This window comes from Eutrema salsugineum, unplaced genomic scaffold (assembly GCF_000478725.1).
Source record: "Eutrema salsugineum unplaced genomic scaffold, Eutsalg1_0 scaffold_9, whole genome shotgun sequence".
NCBI classification, from domain to species: Eukaryota; Viridiplantae; Streptophyta; class Magnoliopsida; order Brassicales; family Brassicaceae; genus Eutrema; species Eutrema salsugineum.
The window spans coordinates 514,428-531,560 of NW_006256342.1; the positions used below are offsets into that span (position 1 = coordinate 514,428).

Below are 17,133 nucleotides of genomic sequence, written 5' to 3' on the forward strand. Positions count from 1 at the left end.
TCATGTCTCTTGAGGAACAATGGTGGCTGCAACGACCACCATAACCGCTACTTCGGGGTTGCTCTTGGTCTGTTTCACTTACTCGTTCACTGTTTTCTCAATGGTTTCATCAGTCACTGACCCTCGTGATGGTATTCTGCTTCTTCCGTTGCATTGAATTAGAGCCACGGAAATGCTTCTTTTAATATTTGTTTGTTATTTCTTTTTCTTTTTTGGGTTGGATTTTATTAGCGGCGGCAATTCGTTCTTTGATGGATCAATGGGATAATACGCCGCCTAGCTGGGGAGGCTCTGATGATCCTTGTGGAACTCCTTGGGAAGGTGTCTCCTGCAATGACTCCAGAATCACTGCTTTGTGAGTGCTGCTGCTTTATTACTCCATTCATCATCATACTTGTGTGTGTGTGTGTGTGTGTGTGAAACATTAATTACTTTGGTAATAATGAACTGAGCAAGCAAGTCTTTTGTGTTCAGGGGTTTGTCAACAATGGGCCTCAAAGGAAGACTTAGTGGGGACATTGGAGAACTTGCTGAACTAAGATCCTTGTCAGTCTCTCAAGACGAGGAAAATCTTTTCTTTTCTTTTTTTTTTTGTTTTGTTATCTGACCTTAATTGGGGATTCTGTGTTGCATCAGGGACCTTTCGTTTAATCCAGGGCTCACAGGTTCACTTACTTCCCGGTTAGGAGACCTGCAAAAGCTCAACATCCTGTAAAGAATCTCTTAAAGAGACATATAATTCTTTCTCTAGATCCTTTTGTATCTATATATCTAAACACATGCATGTATTGCATCTTTCAGCATACTTGCTGGCTGTGGCTTCACTGGTAGCATCCCAAATGAGCTTGGCTATCTCAAAGATCTATCTTTCTTGTAAGAAACTCTTAGACTGCAAAATGTTATGTTAGATCCGATCATGTTTGATGAGATTTCCCCACTTTCATATCAGGGCCTTGAACTCGAATAACTTCACGGGTAAAATTCCAGCGTCTCTAGGAAACCTCACCAAGGTTTATTGGTTGGATCTTGCGGATAATCAGTTGACAGGACCCATTCCAATTTCATCAGGCTCGAGTCCCGGTCTTGATCTTCTTTTAAAAGCCAAACACTTGTGAGTGTATTTGTATTTCTCTATTTTTTTGACTTTCATTAGACGTTTTCTGTCTGAGTATTATGACCCATCTTTCATCTGATGCAAAAAAAGGAAAATTTTTAAACTGTAGTCATTTCAACAAGAATCAGCTCTCAGGCACCATCCCACCAAAACTTTTCAGCTCTGAGATGATACTGATCCATGTGTTAGTCAAATAATAACACTCTTAATCATATAGAAATTTCTATCAGGCTTATGGTAACTGATCATCACAGCTTATTTGTTTCAAAATGTCAGATTATTCGATGGAAATCAATTCACAGGGAGCATACCTTCCACTTTGGGACTCGTTCAGACGCTAGAGGTTCTGTGAGTAACATATACCATCTTTATGTCCTTAGTTTCATACTTCTTAATTACTTATCTTGAAAGAATATCTTATTTCTCTCTTGGCTTTGCATTTAGCCGGCTTGACAGAAACACTCTGACCGGAAAAGTTCCAGAGAACCTCAGTAATCTCACAAATATCATTGAACTGTGAGTGTTTTCATATTTCTAGTTCGGTCATATTTGGGGCATCGTTAACGAATGTATGCATATCTCTTACTTCTGTATCTCAGGAACTTTGCCCACAACAAGCTTGTAGGATCTTTGCCAAATTTTTCAGACATGAAGTCACTGAACTACGTGTAAATCTCCCGGGACTAGAGAACGTATTTTGTCTACAGTTATGTGTGTTCTGTGTTCTGTGTTCTGATAAATTGTCATGTCTGTTACAGAGACCTCAGCAATAACTCATTTGATCCATCAGAGTCTCCTCTCTGGTTCTCAACCTTACCTTCACTGACCACACTGTAAGTGCTGCCCTGTTACAGTTTGCAGCCCCCGAAGTCTCTCATCTCGAAATACATGTAACTATTTTTTTTTAAATGTTTGGACTTAGGGTGATGGAATATGGATCTCTTCAAGGACCACTGCCCCACAAGCTCTTTGGGTTCCCACAGCTTCAGCAAGTGTAGGTTTCAGCTTTTAGTCTCCACTCAAGTTTGACATTAGCTTTAGAAAATCATCTCTAACTCCTGCTTTGGATTTGCACAGGAAACTGAAAAATAACGCTTTCAATGGAACACTGAGCTTGGGAGACACAATAGGTCCACAGCTCCAACTTGTTGATCTGCAGGACAACGACATTTCCTCTGTAACACTGAGCTCTGGATATACCAATACATTAATGTGACTAGCTTCTTTCTTCCTCCTAAGTTAATAATCAAACTGTCTTTAGCAGCCTATTACAGAAGCTCTCTCTCTCTATCTCTCTTGTTGTAGACTCGTAGGAAACCCGGTATGCACAACAGCTCTCTCAAACACAAACTACTGCCAGATTCAGCAGCAACAAGCGAAACGAATATACTCAACAAGTCTTGCAAACTGTGGAGGAAAATCTTGTCCATTAGACCAAAAGATCAGCCCTCAGAGCTGTGAATGTGCCTACCCTTATGAAGGCACACTGTACTTCCGAGGGCCAATGTTCAGAGACCTGTCCAATGTGAATACATACCATTCGCTCGAGATGAGCTTGTGGGTGAAACTAGGACTCACTCCAGGCTCGGTCTCTCTACAAAACCCTTTCTTCAACAATGATGATTATCTCCAGATACAGTTGGAACTTTTCCCGCCTACGGGAAAGTACTTTAACAGAAGCGAAGTTCAGAGAATTGGATTTGACTTGAGTAACCAAACATACAAACCTCCTCCTTTGTTTGGACCTTACTATTTCATTGCATCTCCCTACACTTTCCCAGGTAACAGCTTTATATGCCTGCTTCTGAAGTGGAGGACCTTGAACTCTTTACAATCTGGAAACTTTTTGCAGAGGCAGGTAATGGACATTCCTTGAGCTCTCGGATGGTCACTGGGATAATAACTGGTTGCAGCGCTTTGGTCCTGTGCCTTGTTGCACTAGGAATATACGCTGTTTGGCAGAAGAGACGCGCAGAGCAAGCTATCGGTTTAAGTAGACCGTTTGGTAAGTCCTATGCTTTAGGCTAGCAGTTGCTTCTTTTAAAGACGCAATATAAGTTTCATTTCTCAGGAGAAAACAAGGAAGAAAAATCCAAAATTAGATTAGTGCCTGCAGAGGATGAGCTCCACCAGAAAAAAGAAATAGCTTTACATTAACTTGATTCACTGTAAAGTTGTTTATTGGATATATTAGGCTTTATTACAATGAATATGTCTTGGCCTTGATTTACTAAGACAATCAGTGTTTTCTCCTCAGTTTCATGGGCATCGAGTGGAAAAGAGAGTGGTGGCGCACCGCAGCTGAAAGGGGCCCGATGGTTCTCCTACGAAGAACTCAAGAAGATCACCAACAATTTCTCCATGAGCAGCGAGTTGGGTTATGGAGGTTATGGAAAGGTGAAAAAATGAAGCATTGCTTGAAAACTAGGCTTTCACTGTCAGAGCTGGACAGCTAAAAAGTGCTCCTTTTTTCTCTCTCTGTCTGTAATTTTGCATTAGGTGTATAGAGGAATGCTCACAGGTGGGCAAATGGTGGCGATCAAAAGAGCACAACAGGGATCAACACAAGGCGGTCTCGAGTTCAAAACAGAGATTGAGTTGCTTTCTCGAGTTCATCACAAGAACCTCGTTGGGCTTGTTGGGTTTTGCTTCGAACAGGGCGAGCAGATTCTGGTCTACGAGTACATGTCCAATGGATCGCTAAAAGATAGCTTAACAGGTACAGCAAAAATCTGGTCTTTGAATGCAATCACAAGAAGACAGACATATTCATCTCTCATATTGCCTGTCAGGTCGATCTGGTATCGGGCTTGACTGGAAAAGGAGGCTGCGAGTGGCTCTAGGATCGGCAAGAGGACTAGCATACCTCCATGAATTGGCGGATCCTCCGATCATCCACAGGGACGTGAAATCAACCAACATTCTTTTGGATGAGAATCTCACGGCCAAGGTTGCTGATTTTGGTTTGTCCAAGCTCGTTTCGGACTGCAACAAAGGCCATGTTTCGACCCAAGTCAAAGGCACTTTGGTAATGTTATAACATTTTTTTTTTTACTCTCTTGCAATGATTCGATGAATCAAAATTGATGATTGTTGTCGATGGGCAGGGATATTTGGATCCAGAATACTACACAACGCAGAAACTTACAGAGAAGAGCGATGTGTACAGTTTCGGTGTTGTAATGCTGGAACTGATCACCGCGAAACAGCCGATCGAGAAAGGAAAGTACATTGTTCGAGAGATCAAGCTTGCAATGAACAAGAGCGACGAGGAATTCTACGGGCTGAGAGATAAGATGGATCGTTCCTTGAGAGAAGCCGGAATCCTACCGGAATTCGGCCGGTATTTGGAATTAGCCCTGAAATGCGTTGATGAGACGGCGGCTGATAGGCCAACGATGAGCCAAGTGGTTAAAGAGATCGAGATTATCATCCACAACATTGGGACCACCACTAGCTCCTCCGCTTCCGCTTCGTCTTCCGCCACAGATTTTGGAGCCGTCAGAGGCGGAGATAAGCTTTTGTATGGAGAGGGTTTGAGGAAGAAAGTAGCACGAGACGAAGCGTTTGATTATAGCGGTGGCTACTCTGTTCCCACCAAAATTGAGCCCAAGTAACCAAAAAAAGAGTAATTAAATGATTGGGTTTTCTTCTTTAATCAAAAAGAGATTCGTTTGTGCTTTTGCATTAATGGAATGAGGTTATTTTAAATACTGTATAAGGCTTTTTTAATGTATTCATATTAATTTTTCCCAAACCCATCCGAAATCTGATGGTAAACCAAATTAACCACGTTAAACTCCTCTAATCGGTGTTTATGAAAGCAGATTAGCGGCCTATATTAGTAAAGACTTGGCTTTTGTAAATGTTTTACTCTTCTATTCTTTTAAATATTTCCAAAAGTCTAACTATAGTATTCAAAAACTCAAATCATTCAAATATTTGGTTTAATTCTAGGGTTTAATTGTATATTTTTGTTCTTATCCTATACCTTATTTCCCGTTTGTAAAAATAAAAAATAAAAATAAAATCGTGATTAAAAAAGTATCTTAATTATCTTTGTACAGCCATTGGGCCAAACTAATTCTATTGGGGTTGAAAACTTATTGGCCCATAAAAGCCCAAAACGGAAATCCACCTGAGAAGTCAGAGCGACAGTGGGGACGCGGATTCCTATAAAATGCAAAATGCGTCCTCAGAAAGGAAGAAGTCGTCTCACGAGTTAAACGAATTTTCATTTACTCACTTTCGTGAATCTGTGAGAACAAATACAGCGGAAGAAGAAGAAGAAGAAGACGAAGAAGAGCAACTACCATTGATATAAACCCTAGAATTTTATTTCTGCAAGGCGTAATGTCGGAGCTGCAGATTTCGCCGGCGATTCACGATCCGCAAGGCCAAGAGAAGCAGCAGCAGGCCGCCGGAGTTGGGATTTTGCTTCAGATCATGATGCTTGTCCTCTCTTTTGTACTCGGTCATGTCCTTCGCCGTCATAAGTTCTATTATCTACCCGAAGCTAGTGCTTCGCTTCTCATCGGTTTGTTTTTCCGTCTTCTTCTTACTCGTTTGCATTGCGATCGTCCTCCTCGATTTTCCCCGTTTCCATCGAATCCTTTGTTTGATTCATTGTGAAATTCAGGGTTGATCGTTGGTGGTTTGGCGAACATCTCGAACACGGAGACTAGCATAAGGTTCGTTGAACTTCTTTCCATTTTTTTAAAAGTATATTCGCATTTTTTATTGCTATTTTTCTGGCCCTTCTCAACTAACCTGGAAATTAAAGTAGTGTAACTATTCACATATACATACACGAATTTGTATGCAAGTATTGTCCACTGCTAATCCTTTTTTATTTTATTATTTTGCGCATCTTGTTTCAATTTACCTGACAGGACATGGTTCAATTTCCACGACGAGTTCTTCTTTCTGTTTCTGCTGCCACCCATTATATTATATCCTTAATCGAGTTTGTATCTGCGACTGTTCTTGCCTTTTGTTTACATTTGTGACATAATCTTTTCATGGTTCTCAAATCTTAACTTGGCAACGAAATATGTTGTTTTCCTTGACGTACTTGTTTGCACCCAGTCAGGATTCAGTCTACAACCCGTAAGTGCATAGAGCTCTCATGTCTTTATTGGTTTTCTTCTTTTACCATCAGGGATCGCTTCCTTGCTTTTGAATTATTGACGATTCTTACATTTTCGTTGGTGTTTTTATGCAGAAACCATTCTTTTCAAACTTTGGAGCCATTGTCACTTTCTCCGTACTTGGAACTTTCGTAGCTTCCATGGTCACAGGCGTGCTAGTGTATGCATCTCTGTCCTCTGAATATCTTCTGTTTGTTGACCGATAAGGCCTCATTCCGTTATCCATAAGTTCTTTTTCTATTGAAGGTACCTTGGCGGTGTGATGTTTCTCATGTACAAACTTCCATTCGTTGAGTGTCTCATGTTTGGCTCTCTTATCTCAGCCACTGATCCTGTCACTGTCTTGTCCATATTTCAGGTACTTAACTTTACTGCTTTACTGGGAGTTTCTCAATTTTCTTAACAGTATATTTTTACCATTCCTTACTTATGTATTGTTTTGCAGGAACTTGGCTCCGATGTGAATTTGTATGCCCTGGTGTTTGGAGAATCAGTTTTGAATGATGCTGTTAGTAGTTTCTGAGTAGTGATTTCTGATTCCTTATACTAGGATGGAAAATATCACATTACTTATCAGATTTTTCTCTTTCTTATGTTGCTTTTGGCAGATGGCCATATCTCTCTACAGGTATGTAAGCTGATCAGGATATGCTGTGAAAGACGATAGTCTAATGTTAAGATATTTTAACGAGGCTATAAATTGGGATGCAGGACAATGTCCTTGGTGAGAAGTCACTCATCTGGACAGAATATCTTTATGGTGGTAGTCAGGTTTCTCGAAACCTTTATCGGTTCAATGTCTGCAGGTTCGCTTTTATCATCTGCCGACCTTTCTCTTTGTCTCTATACCTAATGCATCGTTGGGCTCTTTTGACTTGAAATGGCATGGTAACGCTAGAGTTTGAGAATGCTTACCTAAGAAAAATAACAGATGAATATCAGACTAAATATGACATTTCGTGCATCTCGACGTTTTCCTATGTCATTATATATTCATATATCGGTGCTCTATGGGTTTTAAAGAGACAAATGTATTCTTCTGCAGGGGTTGGAGTTGGATTTACATCTGCTCTCATATCCTTTTTTAGGTTTTAGTTTCCTATGAAACATTTTTACTGTATTCCATACTCGTACACGAGTTGTTAGCCTTAATGCAAAGCACCTCTTCAAGTATGCAGGGCTGGATGTTGATAAGTGAGTGACTAGTTTTTTCTCTAATTTTTTTTTATTTCGGGTTCTAATTGTCAGCATTGACTTATTTTAATCTGACTCTCGCTTTTAGTTTGCAGAACTTGGAGTGCTGCCTCTTTGTGCTTTTCCCATATTTCTCGTAAGTAACTTTGGAACTTCTCTCCCTAATTAACTGTATTTGTTCTTCGATTGACCCTCGTAGAAGTTGTGCATTTTGTTAACTTTGTTTTCCTTATGCTAGATACATGCTTGCTGAGGGTCTCAGTCTATCTGGCATTGTATCGATTCTATTTACTGGGATTGTGAGTTTTCATTCGATTACATGAATTCTGTGTGTTATGATTCTCAGTCAAAAGTAAAGTAGTATAATGGAAACCACCTCTGCCTTTCAGGTCATGAAGCATTATACCTACTCAAACTTGTCTGTAAATTCTCAGCGATTTGTGTCTGCATTCTTTCATCTGATATCTTCGCTGGCAGAGACATTTGTGTATGTATTTACACTCTTATGCATTTTGATGGTAGATATTTTTTTTTATGCGTCAATGACCTGACCTTATAATTTCAAATGATCAAAACTGCAGGTTCATCTACATGGGTTTTGATATTGCCATGGAAAAGCATAGTTGGTCACACTTGGGATTCATCTTTTTTTCTATTGTATCCTCTGACTCAAGTTTTACTGATCTGGAATTCAACTATTTCTTTAGTATATATAAACTGCTATCGTTCCTTAACTTTCTTTTATCCTTTGTGTCAAAACTCAGCTGTTTATCGTTATTGCGAGGTATGCTTTTTTGTTTCACTTCAGGACATTTCCACATCATGTTTGTGTGTCTCAATAGTTACATTCATTTCCAAATTGCATTTTTGTGTTTTGTTTTGGGTGCCTGATACTGTTACTCGTTGGCATATTTTGTGTCTTACGCAGGGCAGCTAATGTGTTTGGTTGTGGATATTTGGTCAACCTGGCACGACCTGCTCATAGGAAAATACCAATGACGCATCAAAAAGCACTTTGGTACAGTGGTAAGATACTGCTCTTTGTTTCCATATGTAGCTATCATCTCCGATTCCTCGGTAAGAAGTAACAGGACATGCGGACTCGTAGGACTTCGAGGCGCTATGGCTTTTGCTCTTGCTCTACAATCTGTTCATGATCTTCCAGAAGGACATGGTCAAACCATCTTCACAGCAACGACAGCCATTGTTGTTCTGACGGTAAGCCATCCTTGTTTAGGATCTATCAATCAAAGGGTTTTCTGTTGCTGTTGCTGATAGCTGAGCCAGATATTAATTGCGTTTTATGTGATCCTTGATGTTACTGGAACTGATTTCAGGTGTTGCTAATTGGAGGATCCACTGGTACAATGCTTGAAGCCCTAGAGGTTGTAGGCGATAGCCATGATACATCCCTTGGTGATGTAAGTCGATTTGGTCGTCATACAGAGACGTCATGTGTCTAAAAGATGTCACATTTTTGTCCTCAATGTGAAGCTATTTCCGGTCTCTCGATTAATGTGCTTCTTCTTGTTTTTCTTATTGTCAGGGCTTTGAGGTGGTGAACAATCGTTTCATGACAAGTTATGATGATGAAGATTCACCATCAGGGAGTGGATTCAGGACAAAACTAAGAGAGTTCCATAAGAGGTAAATCACTGATTAACGTAAACTCTGAAAATCAAGTCCGCTTTCAAGTTTCTATCTACTGTATTATATAAAACACTAGAGAAAAAAATCCCATTCGTTTTGTTTTGTTTTGTTTATGCAGCGCCGCGTCATTTACAGAACTAGACAGAAACTACCTAACACCGTTCTTCACAAGTAACAACGGAGATTATGATGATGAGGATAACACTGAGCAAGACCATGGTAACAACATATTAATAATCAAGACTGTCCACTATTATATGCTTTTTTTATTATTTGTTTCCCTGCACCCATTAAACCATGTTTATTTTTTGTTGGCAGAAGAACGAATGCCTTTCACTAGAAGAGGGAATTTTAATAACCGCGGCTAATTATCTGAGACGAGAAACCTAGTTGTTATCAGTTATCACACTCACAGGCATATCATATATTAGTGAAGCAGCCGTTGGTGTACATATAGAAAACATACTGGATCGTTCCGAAGAACTATGTTGAGTAGTAGTAGTAGTCGTCAGATTACTGGACTGTGTTGTGTTGTTACTCTGAACCTTGGTGGGGATATTGTTTGGCTAATTACATCCACACAAGCTTAAGAAAAAAAAGAGGAAAAACAAAACTTTGATGCCATGGCTGGCTCAATCCCACGAATCTCGTTCTGTAGGTTTCGTATTAAATTCTGTCTCTGTCTCAATTAACTAAATTTCCTTCTTTTTTTTTTGTGTGTGTCGTTGAGTTATGTAAGAAATAGAGAACGTCACGGCACGCCAAAAGTGTGGACCTTGTTTTATTGAGTTGAATCGGAAGTAAGTAACCCAAAACTCTTCTAATCCCATAAATAAATGTAAATAAATAGGGAATAAATATCACCTCATCTCTCTCTCTCTCTCTTCTTTCTTCTTCTTCTTTCATGGCTATTACTGGCTGAGCAATCACAATCTGAATTCTCTCCTCTCTCTCTTCTCTCTTCTCTCTCGTTTCGCGGGGCGTACACGATGAGTCTGGTGGTTGGTCAGTCGCTGGGTTTAACTCGAGTCGGTGACTGTGTTTCGTTATGCAATTCGAGAAGAAATGGCGGTAAATCTAAGTATTTCTTGGTGAACCGGAGGAGATTAGCGCGTGCGGCTCTGGTTCAAGCTAGGCCCAGGGAAGATGGAGCGACGGCTACTCCTTCCCCACCACCGAGGGCGACAACGGCGCCGGTTGTTCAATACCGACGGGCTGATCTCGCCGATGATCTTCAAGCGGAGGCGCGAGCTTTGGGCCGTGCTGTTGATGCTTCTGTTTATTCTCCGGAGCTCATCGCCAGAAAACACGGCTCTCAGCCCCTCAAGGTCAGTTTTTACCAAAAATTCTGAATGTTAAAACGAAAAAACAAGAAAAGAGAGGTGAATGAAACTAAGAGAGAGATGATGCATTACCAAAATTCGGACTTTAGGCTTTGCGGAGAAGTGTGGAGATATTAGCAGCTTTGGGTGGTTTCGCGCTGAGATTGGGGATTGATCAGAGGCAAGGCAAGCTAGTGCAGAACATGAAGAAGAGAGCAGGTGAGCTCCGTCGGATTTTCACTCGTCTCGGTCCTACTTTCGTTAAATTAGGTCAAGGTCTATCCACCCGACCCGACCTCTGTCCACCGGATTACCTTGAAGAACTTTCAGAGCTTCAGGTCCACCTCTTTTTAAGACTTTTGTTTTGTTGTTGTTGTTTTTTGACAACATCTCTCTAACTTTGTTAATTTCTTCTATGTGTGCCTAAGTAGGATGCTTTGCCAACCTTCCCTGATGCAGAGGCCTTTGCTTGCATAGAGAGAGAGTTGGATTTGTCTCTCGAATCCATTTTCTCGTCTGTATCCCCAGAGCCGATCGCAGCAGCTAGTCTTGGCCAGGTTTACAAAGCTCAGCTTAGGTATTCGGGTCAGGTGGTTGCTGTCAAAGTCCAACGCCCTGGAATTGAAGAAGCCATTGGTCTTGACTTCTACCTTATTAGAGGAGTTGGGAAACTCATAAACAAGTATGTAGACTTCATCACTACTGATGTCCTCGCCCTCATCGATGAGTTTGCCTGCAGAGTTTATCAGGAGCTAAACTACGTCCAGGAGGCCCAAAATGCTAGGAGGTTTAAGAAACTCTATGCTGACAAAGCAGATGTTCTTGTACCTGATATATTCTGGGATTACACGAGCCGCAAGGTGCTAACAATGGAATGGGTTGAGGGAACTAAATTGAACGAGCAAGTTGCCATTGAGAGTCAGGGTTTGAAGGTTCTGGATCTTGTTAACACAGGAATCCAGTGTAGCCTGAGGCAACTCTTAGAGTATGGATTTTTCCATGCTGACCCTCATCCTGGTAACCTCTTGGCAACTCCTGATGGGAAACTTGCTTTTTTAGACTTTGGCATGATGAGTGAGACACCAGAGGAAGCTAGATTTGCTATCATAGGTCATGTTGTTCATTTGGTCAACCGAGATTACGAAGCCATGGCCCGAGATTACTACGCTTTGAAGTTCTTATCGCCTGATGTGGATGTTACCCCAATCGTACCAGCCCTCAGAGACTTCTTTGATGATGCACTCAATTATACCGTGAGCGAGCTCAATTTCAAAACTTTGGTTGATGGTCTAGGTGCTGTCTTCTATCAATATCCGTTTAATGTCCCGGCCTACTATGCCTTGATCTTGAGGTCGCTTACTGTGCTTGAAGGTTTGGCACTTTACGCAGATCCCAATTTCAAAGTGTTAGCTGCTTCTTACCCATATTTTGCCAAAAGGCTTCTCACTGATCCAAACCCGTATCTAAGAGATGCCCTTATTGAGCTTCTGTTCAAAGATGGCAAGTTTAGGTGGAATAGACTTGAGAACCTTCTACAACAGGGAAGTAAAGATAGGGATTTCTCAGCGAAAGATGCTCTACAACCTGTATTGAAGCTGCTGCTGGATCCAAATGGCGAAGAACTTCGACTGTTGGTAATTAAAGAAGCTGTACGAGTCAGTGAAGCAATTGCTCTGGGCTCTGTTGTTGATACATACAATTCCATGCCTGAGTTTTTGAGATCTCTCGTCTTCAGTGGAAACGGGAATGGCCCTCTAACAATGAGTGCCACGGAACTAGAAAGCACGCTTGAGCTTCGGGACCAGGTCTCAAGAATATGGAGCCTTCTTCAATCTTCAGAAAGCTTTGACCCAGCTATTTTGCAGCCAATAGTTCAGGTAATACATCATTTGACATTTTTATTTGCAACTGACCTACTGTATAAGGTGGCTTGATTATATGTTCTAAACTCCTTTGTTTGTTAATCAGGTGCTACAACAACCGGAAGCACGAAGACTTGGAGGGCGTGTTGCAGGCGGTGTTGGCCAACGTCTTGCAGCTCGGTTTCTGCAACAACTCCTTCGAGCCACAACACCATCGTCGTCACCAATCATCCCATAGGTCCTCTTTTCTTGTCAATGAAATGGTAAATTGTATATTAAGGCGAGAGACAATCTCGCAAAAACCACAGAATTGCCTCGTGTTATAGTAATAGTATCATTCTTTCTCCTTGTATTTTACTGGTGAAAAAAAAAACCAAAGTATAACCGATGAGAAACAAAAAAATTGTAGAATTTGATTGCCAAATTGGGGGATTTTATAGCTGAGTTTAGTTTAGCATGCCGTGCTAATTTTTTAAAGCATGGAACACTTGGTGATATTTTTTGAATCTACAAAACCTCTTTGCATATTCCTTATCCTCCTCCATTGACACAACGAATATAAATTAACCCTAAGGTACTGACTGTGCGCCCACGGGACTAAGTTCCTGGTCGTGGCCTACGAGACCAAGAACCTGATCGTCACCGACAAGATTAAGGAGTCCGGTTCTCACATCAAAGACTCTTCTGATTTTAGTTCTATACTTACGACGACTCTCGCCCAAGTCCTGCGTATATTCTATGTAAATATTTGCGTTTATGGCTCCCTTGAGTTTGTTTATGGCTCCCTTGAGTTTCTTATTACGGGCTTCTACCACTACCTTGACAATCTCCAACTCGGACAGCTTGTGCTGCAACAACAACAAACGAAATCTTTCAACCTAAAAGAGAAACACACTCCAGAGTGTTATGTCGTCATTGCAAAAGTTAATGCAAAAGCAAAAGACATACATTGTCGTCATCCTTCCGATTGGTTGTGACAAATGCAAGTTCCATATAGAGGCGAATCCAGTCATTATCTTTCAACTCAGATTCCTGCACCTGCAAAAGCAAAAACATCACACACACACACACACACTAGCTAGGTAGTGAAAGCATATCATGAATTACTTTACAGATCCTTATAAGATATGATCCATGCATTTACCACGTAAAATCGGTCTTTTGTCAGCAGCCAAATCCTCATCTGACGGCCAACATTCAGGCACGGTGAAATTGCGGTGTAAATTTCTTCGTTTCCAGTTAACCTTGGTCGCTATAGAGATTCAGAAAATTTGCTTATAATAATAAACAATCAGGATGAGGGAAACTCCGGACTGCTATAGAGAGAAGAAATTTATTACCTTCAATTTTAGGTCTAGCAAGGTTACATTGGACATTGAAACTATTAAATGAATTTTCGAAAACACTAGTCTGAAAAGTAACATGGTGATCATCGGTAGAGGGATCTACTGCAAGAAACAAGTCAAGAATAAGCAAAACTATTAATTAAAATGATCAGAACAGAGATCATCGACTATATTTAATTTACCTTGCGCATATTGTATTGATGAAGGCCCATCTTAGCATAGAGGTCGACAACAACGGGATAATCATCATCTTCGCATTTAAAACCTATCAACCATCACTTATTCTCTTCACGTGCTCAATATCGAACCCCTGCCAATTAGAGGAGCAATCTTGTATAAGCAAATCAAAACATATTTAAAGCAGCGAAAAACAAACAAGACAAAGTCATCTCCAACGAATTACATCGGACTCCCACACTTGAGGCCAATACTCCTCCATTCTCGCGATACGAGCCTCCTCCGACTCCTTCGTTATCCTTGGTGGAAGACGAGTACGACGAGGCACCATTATCTATCTATCTATCGCCTAATTTCTCTCTCAACTTTTGGGTTTTGATTGGTAACTGCGGAATGGCAGAATTGCGTTTTTAAACACAATTCCGCAGGTTTTTTGCCAATCAACAAAAATCCGCATAATGAAAAAATACACACAAAAACACAGACTGCGTTTTTGCTTAACAAAAATACAAAGAAAAAGTCATTCCGCAGAAAAGCGACTTATAAATCGCTTAATCTATTCCGCAAAATTTTTTCCGCAATTCCGCCATTCCGCAAAGTTACCAATCAAAGCCTTTATTCTTATGAAATTCCTTCAAAATTAAATTTTGTGATCTAATTTATAGAGATGTTAAAATGGGCCAGAATTTTGCAGGCCTGATTCAAAATATTTAGCTAATTTAACCTCGTTCAGGCCCGTTAAATTTAATGCAATCTTTATACATTAGCTTCAAAAGCAGTGAAGACTACAATGCTTACATGACTCAACACATATAATCGTAAGAGGTCAGGAATCGTGCAAGATATCTCCTGCCTACGTTTCATATAAATCAACTTGGGGGTTATTGGGAGTTGGATTTATGAAGATTTTAGTTGATTTTAAAAATCATGAGATTTGTCAATTTTTAAGAGTTTTGTTGGATTTGTAAAATTTAGAGAGAGTTTTATGGATTTAAACAATCTATTAAGAATTTTTTAATATGACAGATTTTGAAAATCCAAGGGATATAGGTAGTATTTTGAGAATCATGATTTATGAATTAAATTACAAAGAATCATTATGCCAATAACACTAGATTATAACAGAATCATAGAATCATTAAAATGCAGACTTTTTGAATAACAATGGATTTTGATTAAATTATAAAAATCATCATATCAATAACAACTGATTTTTATAATCTCTAAATGAATAACAGATGAATCTATTAAGAATGTAAAAATCCACAAACCAATAACTATAGAATCTTAAACTCTAAAAATCTTTATAAATCAACTCTCCGATAACACCCCTTAGCTACCAAAATATTTGCCGTAATGGTCCCCATCACATACATAACTTCACTGCTCATCCGACACCAAAGAAAAAAGGGTTTTCTTTTTAGGCACCCTTGTTTAAACTACATCCTTCCATTGAAGTCCTAGTCCGACCTTCAAACTCTACTTCCTGCCTGCACACATCAATCAACAACTTTAGTTTTATCGAACCGTTATTAAGAGATATACATATATATATGACACATTCATTACTACCTCCTCTTTTCCTTTTACCACTGCAGCTTCGCAGCCTACCAGCTTCAGAACAATTCTCCTCTTGTTTCTTGTTTATTTCAATTTCATTCTCTTTATCATTCCTATCTGAATCATTGTTTGCTTCATCATATACCCTAGTGATATACACCTGAACAAACGATATGTTCAACACCAATGTTTAAAAGTGTCATTTGCCTCTAAACTCTCTACTGGTCTATTTTACAACAAATCAAGATTTCCTTACCTTGAACGTTGTTGAATTGATAAGGTGAAACACAAGAGCATCTCCATCGACTAACTGATGATCAATGGCGAAACCTCTCCAGCCTCCGCTAAGACCATTCTTCTCAGCAAGATATTTGGCCAGAAATTCCTCATCGTTTTCATCAACCAAAGTGATCATTTCATCGCGGTGTGGCAGGTGTGTCCTGCAAAACTGATGCGGCAAGCCCTGTTTGCAAAAACAGAAACAAAACACATAAGAATCTTCGGAGTTTACTTACCAAGGCTAATAAGTATCAGACTTCTTTTAGCATTTTCAAGTTTCTTTTAGCATCTCCATTTAACTTCATATATACCAGCCAAAATCCTCCGGTTACGTGTGACTGGAGCATTGACTTAACAAAGCTTGGGAATCCAGGTTCTAAGCTTGACTGAAGCATCTCTGCCTTGTGGACTGCATACACTCTTGCCTCGTCTGAGGCATACACGCGGTTCAGCAAATCTCTTCTTTGATAGGTCCTGCAAAGAACATAAACAACTAACTGATAAATCCCATGAAATAGTTTTGGACAAATATGGTCTGATATAGAGTGTGGACTGGTCAACCTTCTTGGCCTTTCCAGAGGTTCTAGCCCCATCTGCAAATAAGGATCAAACAAGTCTGATTATGAGTTTTGACTTTTTGACTTCAAAAGTTCAAAAAAAAAAAAAAAAAAAAAGACTTTTTGACTTCAAGATTCTCGGACCAAGAATACTCTCTCATTACTAGTATTAAAAAGCTAACAACAAGATCTACTTATGTTATAGTGTATCTCCTCAGTTGATTAAATACAAGAGTGGGAAAACTTTCTGATTCGTCACCCACTTTTGAGCTTCAAAATAAGAAAACTTGCACAAAAGATATAGAGAGCAATTACTCATCAAATTGGAGAAAAACCACAAACCCAATAGCTCACAACTAAAGTAAGTGAAAGATAAATGGTAGAAAAGACCTCTCTGTAACTCGGAGGCGGATTCTTCGGCCGGTTTGACCTCCTGACCTCCGACAAGTCCACCGGAACACGCTGCATCCTTGTCTTAGCCTGCACATTCCCAACGATAAAACCAAAAATAAAAAATTGGTTGATTCCAGAAATATAAAGAGAATAGAAGAGAAAAGAAAAAAAAAAAAAACAATAACTGGACAAGGCTTGGCAGAAGAGACGCGGAGAGATTGAGCGAGCTTGTTGAGATTAAGCTCAAACATTCTCTTTTTGTTCTCTTCCACCCTCTTCAAACGAATCTGTTCATAGCTCAGCTCCGATGATTCCACCATCTGTTCCTATGAACAAAAAAAAAAATGAGAAAAAAAGTCTTGAATGCGCTTGAAGTGACCGTTGGGTTTCTTCTCTTTATTTTTTCGTCTTAGTAAAACGAATTTCAATTTCAATTTCTACACAGTGGAATTCCTATGTAAGCAACGTGATGTGGTTATGGGCTTCATAATTAAAAAAAAAAAAATTCAAAAACCTTGTTTTCCCTCCA

The 17,133-nt window shown here is 39.8% G+C and overlaps 5 protein-coding genes across 8 annotated transcripts; 3 read left to right on the top strand and 2 right to left on the bottom strand.

Annotated features, from left to right (window-relative positions):
- Positions 1-17: 17 nt before the first annotated feature.
- On the top strand, positions 18-4,890 carry LOC18009364 (probable leucine-rich repeat receptor-like protein kinase At5g49770). 2 transcript variants are annotated; one of them, XM_024153266.1, is made up of 19 exons: positions 18-131; positions 232-355; positions 475-546; positions 637-711; positions 802-873; positions 950-1,111; positions 1,224-1,298; positions 1,391-1,462; positions 1,559-1,630; positions 1,714-1,782; positions 1,873-1,947; positions 2,037-2,108; positions 2,192-2,326; positions 2,420-2,895; positions 2,967-3,119; positions 3,372-3,511; positions 3,614-3,833; positions 3,907-4,142; positions 4,222-4,731. In XM_024153266.1, the coding sequence occupies exons 1-19, from the start codon at positions 20-22 to the stop codon at positions 4,729-4,731; spliced, it is 2,922 nt and encodes a 973-aa protein (XP_024009034.1). In that variant the 5' UTR covers positions 18-19. The 2 variants fall into 2 exon arrangements, with proteins under 2 accessions (XP_024009034.1, XP_024009036.1); XM_024153268.1 differs by lacking the exon at positions 1,224-1,298 and having other exon boundaries at positions 4,222-4,890.
- Positions 4,891-5,325: 435 nt separating this feature from the next.
- LOC18009270 (sodium/hydrogen exchanger 6) lies at positions 5,326-9,812 on the top strand. Of its 2 annotated transcripts, none has more exons than XM_006389805.2 (22): positions 5,326-5,651; positions 5,754-5,805; positions 6,007-6,066; positions 6,199-6,223; positions 6,339-6,424; positions 6,511-6,622; positions 6,710-6,772; positions 6,873-6,892; positions 6,976-7,070; positions 7,310-7,338; positions 7,427-7,458; positions 7,547-7,594; positions 7,697-7,757; positions 7,848-7,945; positions 8,040-8,115; positions 8,223-8,242; positions 8,387-8,484; positions 8,567-8,676; positions 8,796-8,879; positions 9,005-9,105; positions 9,227-9,327; positions 9,427-9,812. In XM_006389805.2, the coding sequence occupies exons 1-22, from the start codon at positions 5,468-5,470 to the stop codon at positions 9,474-9,476; spliced, it is 1,605 nt and encodes a 534-aa protein (XP_006389867.1). In that variant the 5' UTR covers positions 5,326-5,467; the 3' UTR covers positions 9,477-9,812. The 2 variants fall into 2 exon arrangements, with proteins under 2 accessions (XP_006389867.1, XP_024007254.1); XM_024151486.1 differs by having other exon boundaries at positions 9,430-9,812.
- Positions 9,813-9,972: 160 nt separating this feature from the next.
- Positions 9,973-12,724, top strand: LOC18009314 (protein ACTIVITY OF BC1 COMPLEX KINASE 3, chloroplastic). The gene is made up of 4 exons (XM_006389806.2): positions 9,973-10,436; positions 10,541-10,768; positions 10,862-12,307; positions 12,399-12,724. Exons 1-4 carry the CDS (start codon positions 10,098-10,100, stop codon positions 12,528-12,530), a joined length of 2,145 nt encoding a protein of 714 aa, XP_006389868.1. The 5' UTR covers positions 9,973-10,097; the 3' UTR covers positions 12,531-12,724.
- On the bottom strand, positions 12,707-14,196 carry LOC112083463 (UPF0725 protein At3g25080-like). Of its 2 annotated transcripts, none has more exons than XM_024151492.1 (6): positions 14,042-14,196; positions 13,821-13,948; positions 13,633-13,737; positions 13,437-13,544; positions 13,241-13,330; positions 12,707-13,140 (listed from the first exon to the last, which is right to left on the bottom strand). In XM_024151492.1, exons 2-6 carry the CDS (start codon positions 13,848-13,850, stop codon positions 12,862-12,864), a joined length of 612 nt encoding a protein of 203 aa, XP_024007260.1. In that variant the 5' UTR covers positions 13,851-13,948; positions 14,042-14,196; the 3' UTR covers positions 12,707-12,861. The 2 variants fall into 2 exon arrangements, with proteins under 2 accessions (XP_024007260.1, XP_024007265.1); XM_024151497.1 differs by having other exon boundaries at positions 13,633-13,740; positions 14,042-14,172.
- A 944-nt stretch (positions 14,197-15,140) lies between these two features.
- Positions 15,141-17,029, bottom strand: LOC18008913 (B3 domain-containing protein At3g19184). The gene is made up of 7 exons (XM_006389807.2): positions 16,790-17,029; positions 16,602-16,691; positions 16,216-16,247; positions 15,966-16,128; positions 15,632-15,838; positions 15,388-15,535; positions 15,141-15,305 (listed from the first exon to the last, which is right to left on the bottom strand). Exons 1-7 carry the CDS (start codon positions 16,922-16,924, stop codon positions 15,295-15,297), a joined length of 786 nt encoding a protein of 261 aa, XP_006389869.1. The 5' UTR covers positions 16,925-17,029; the 3' UTR covers positions 15,141-15,294.
- Between the last annotated feature and the right edge of the window lie 104 nt (positions 17,030-17,133).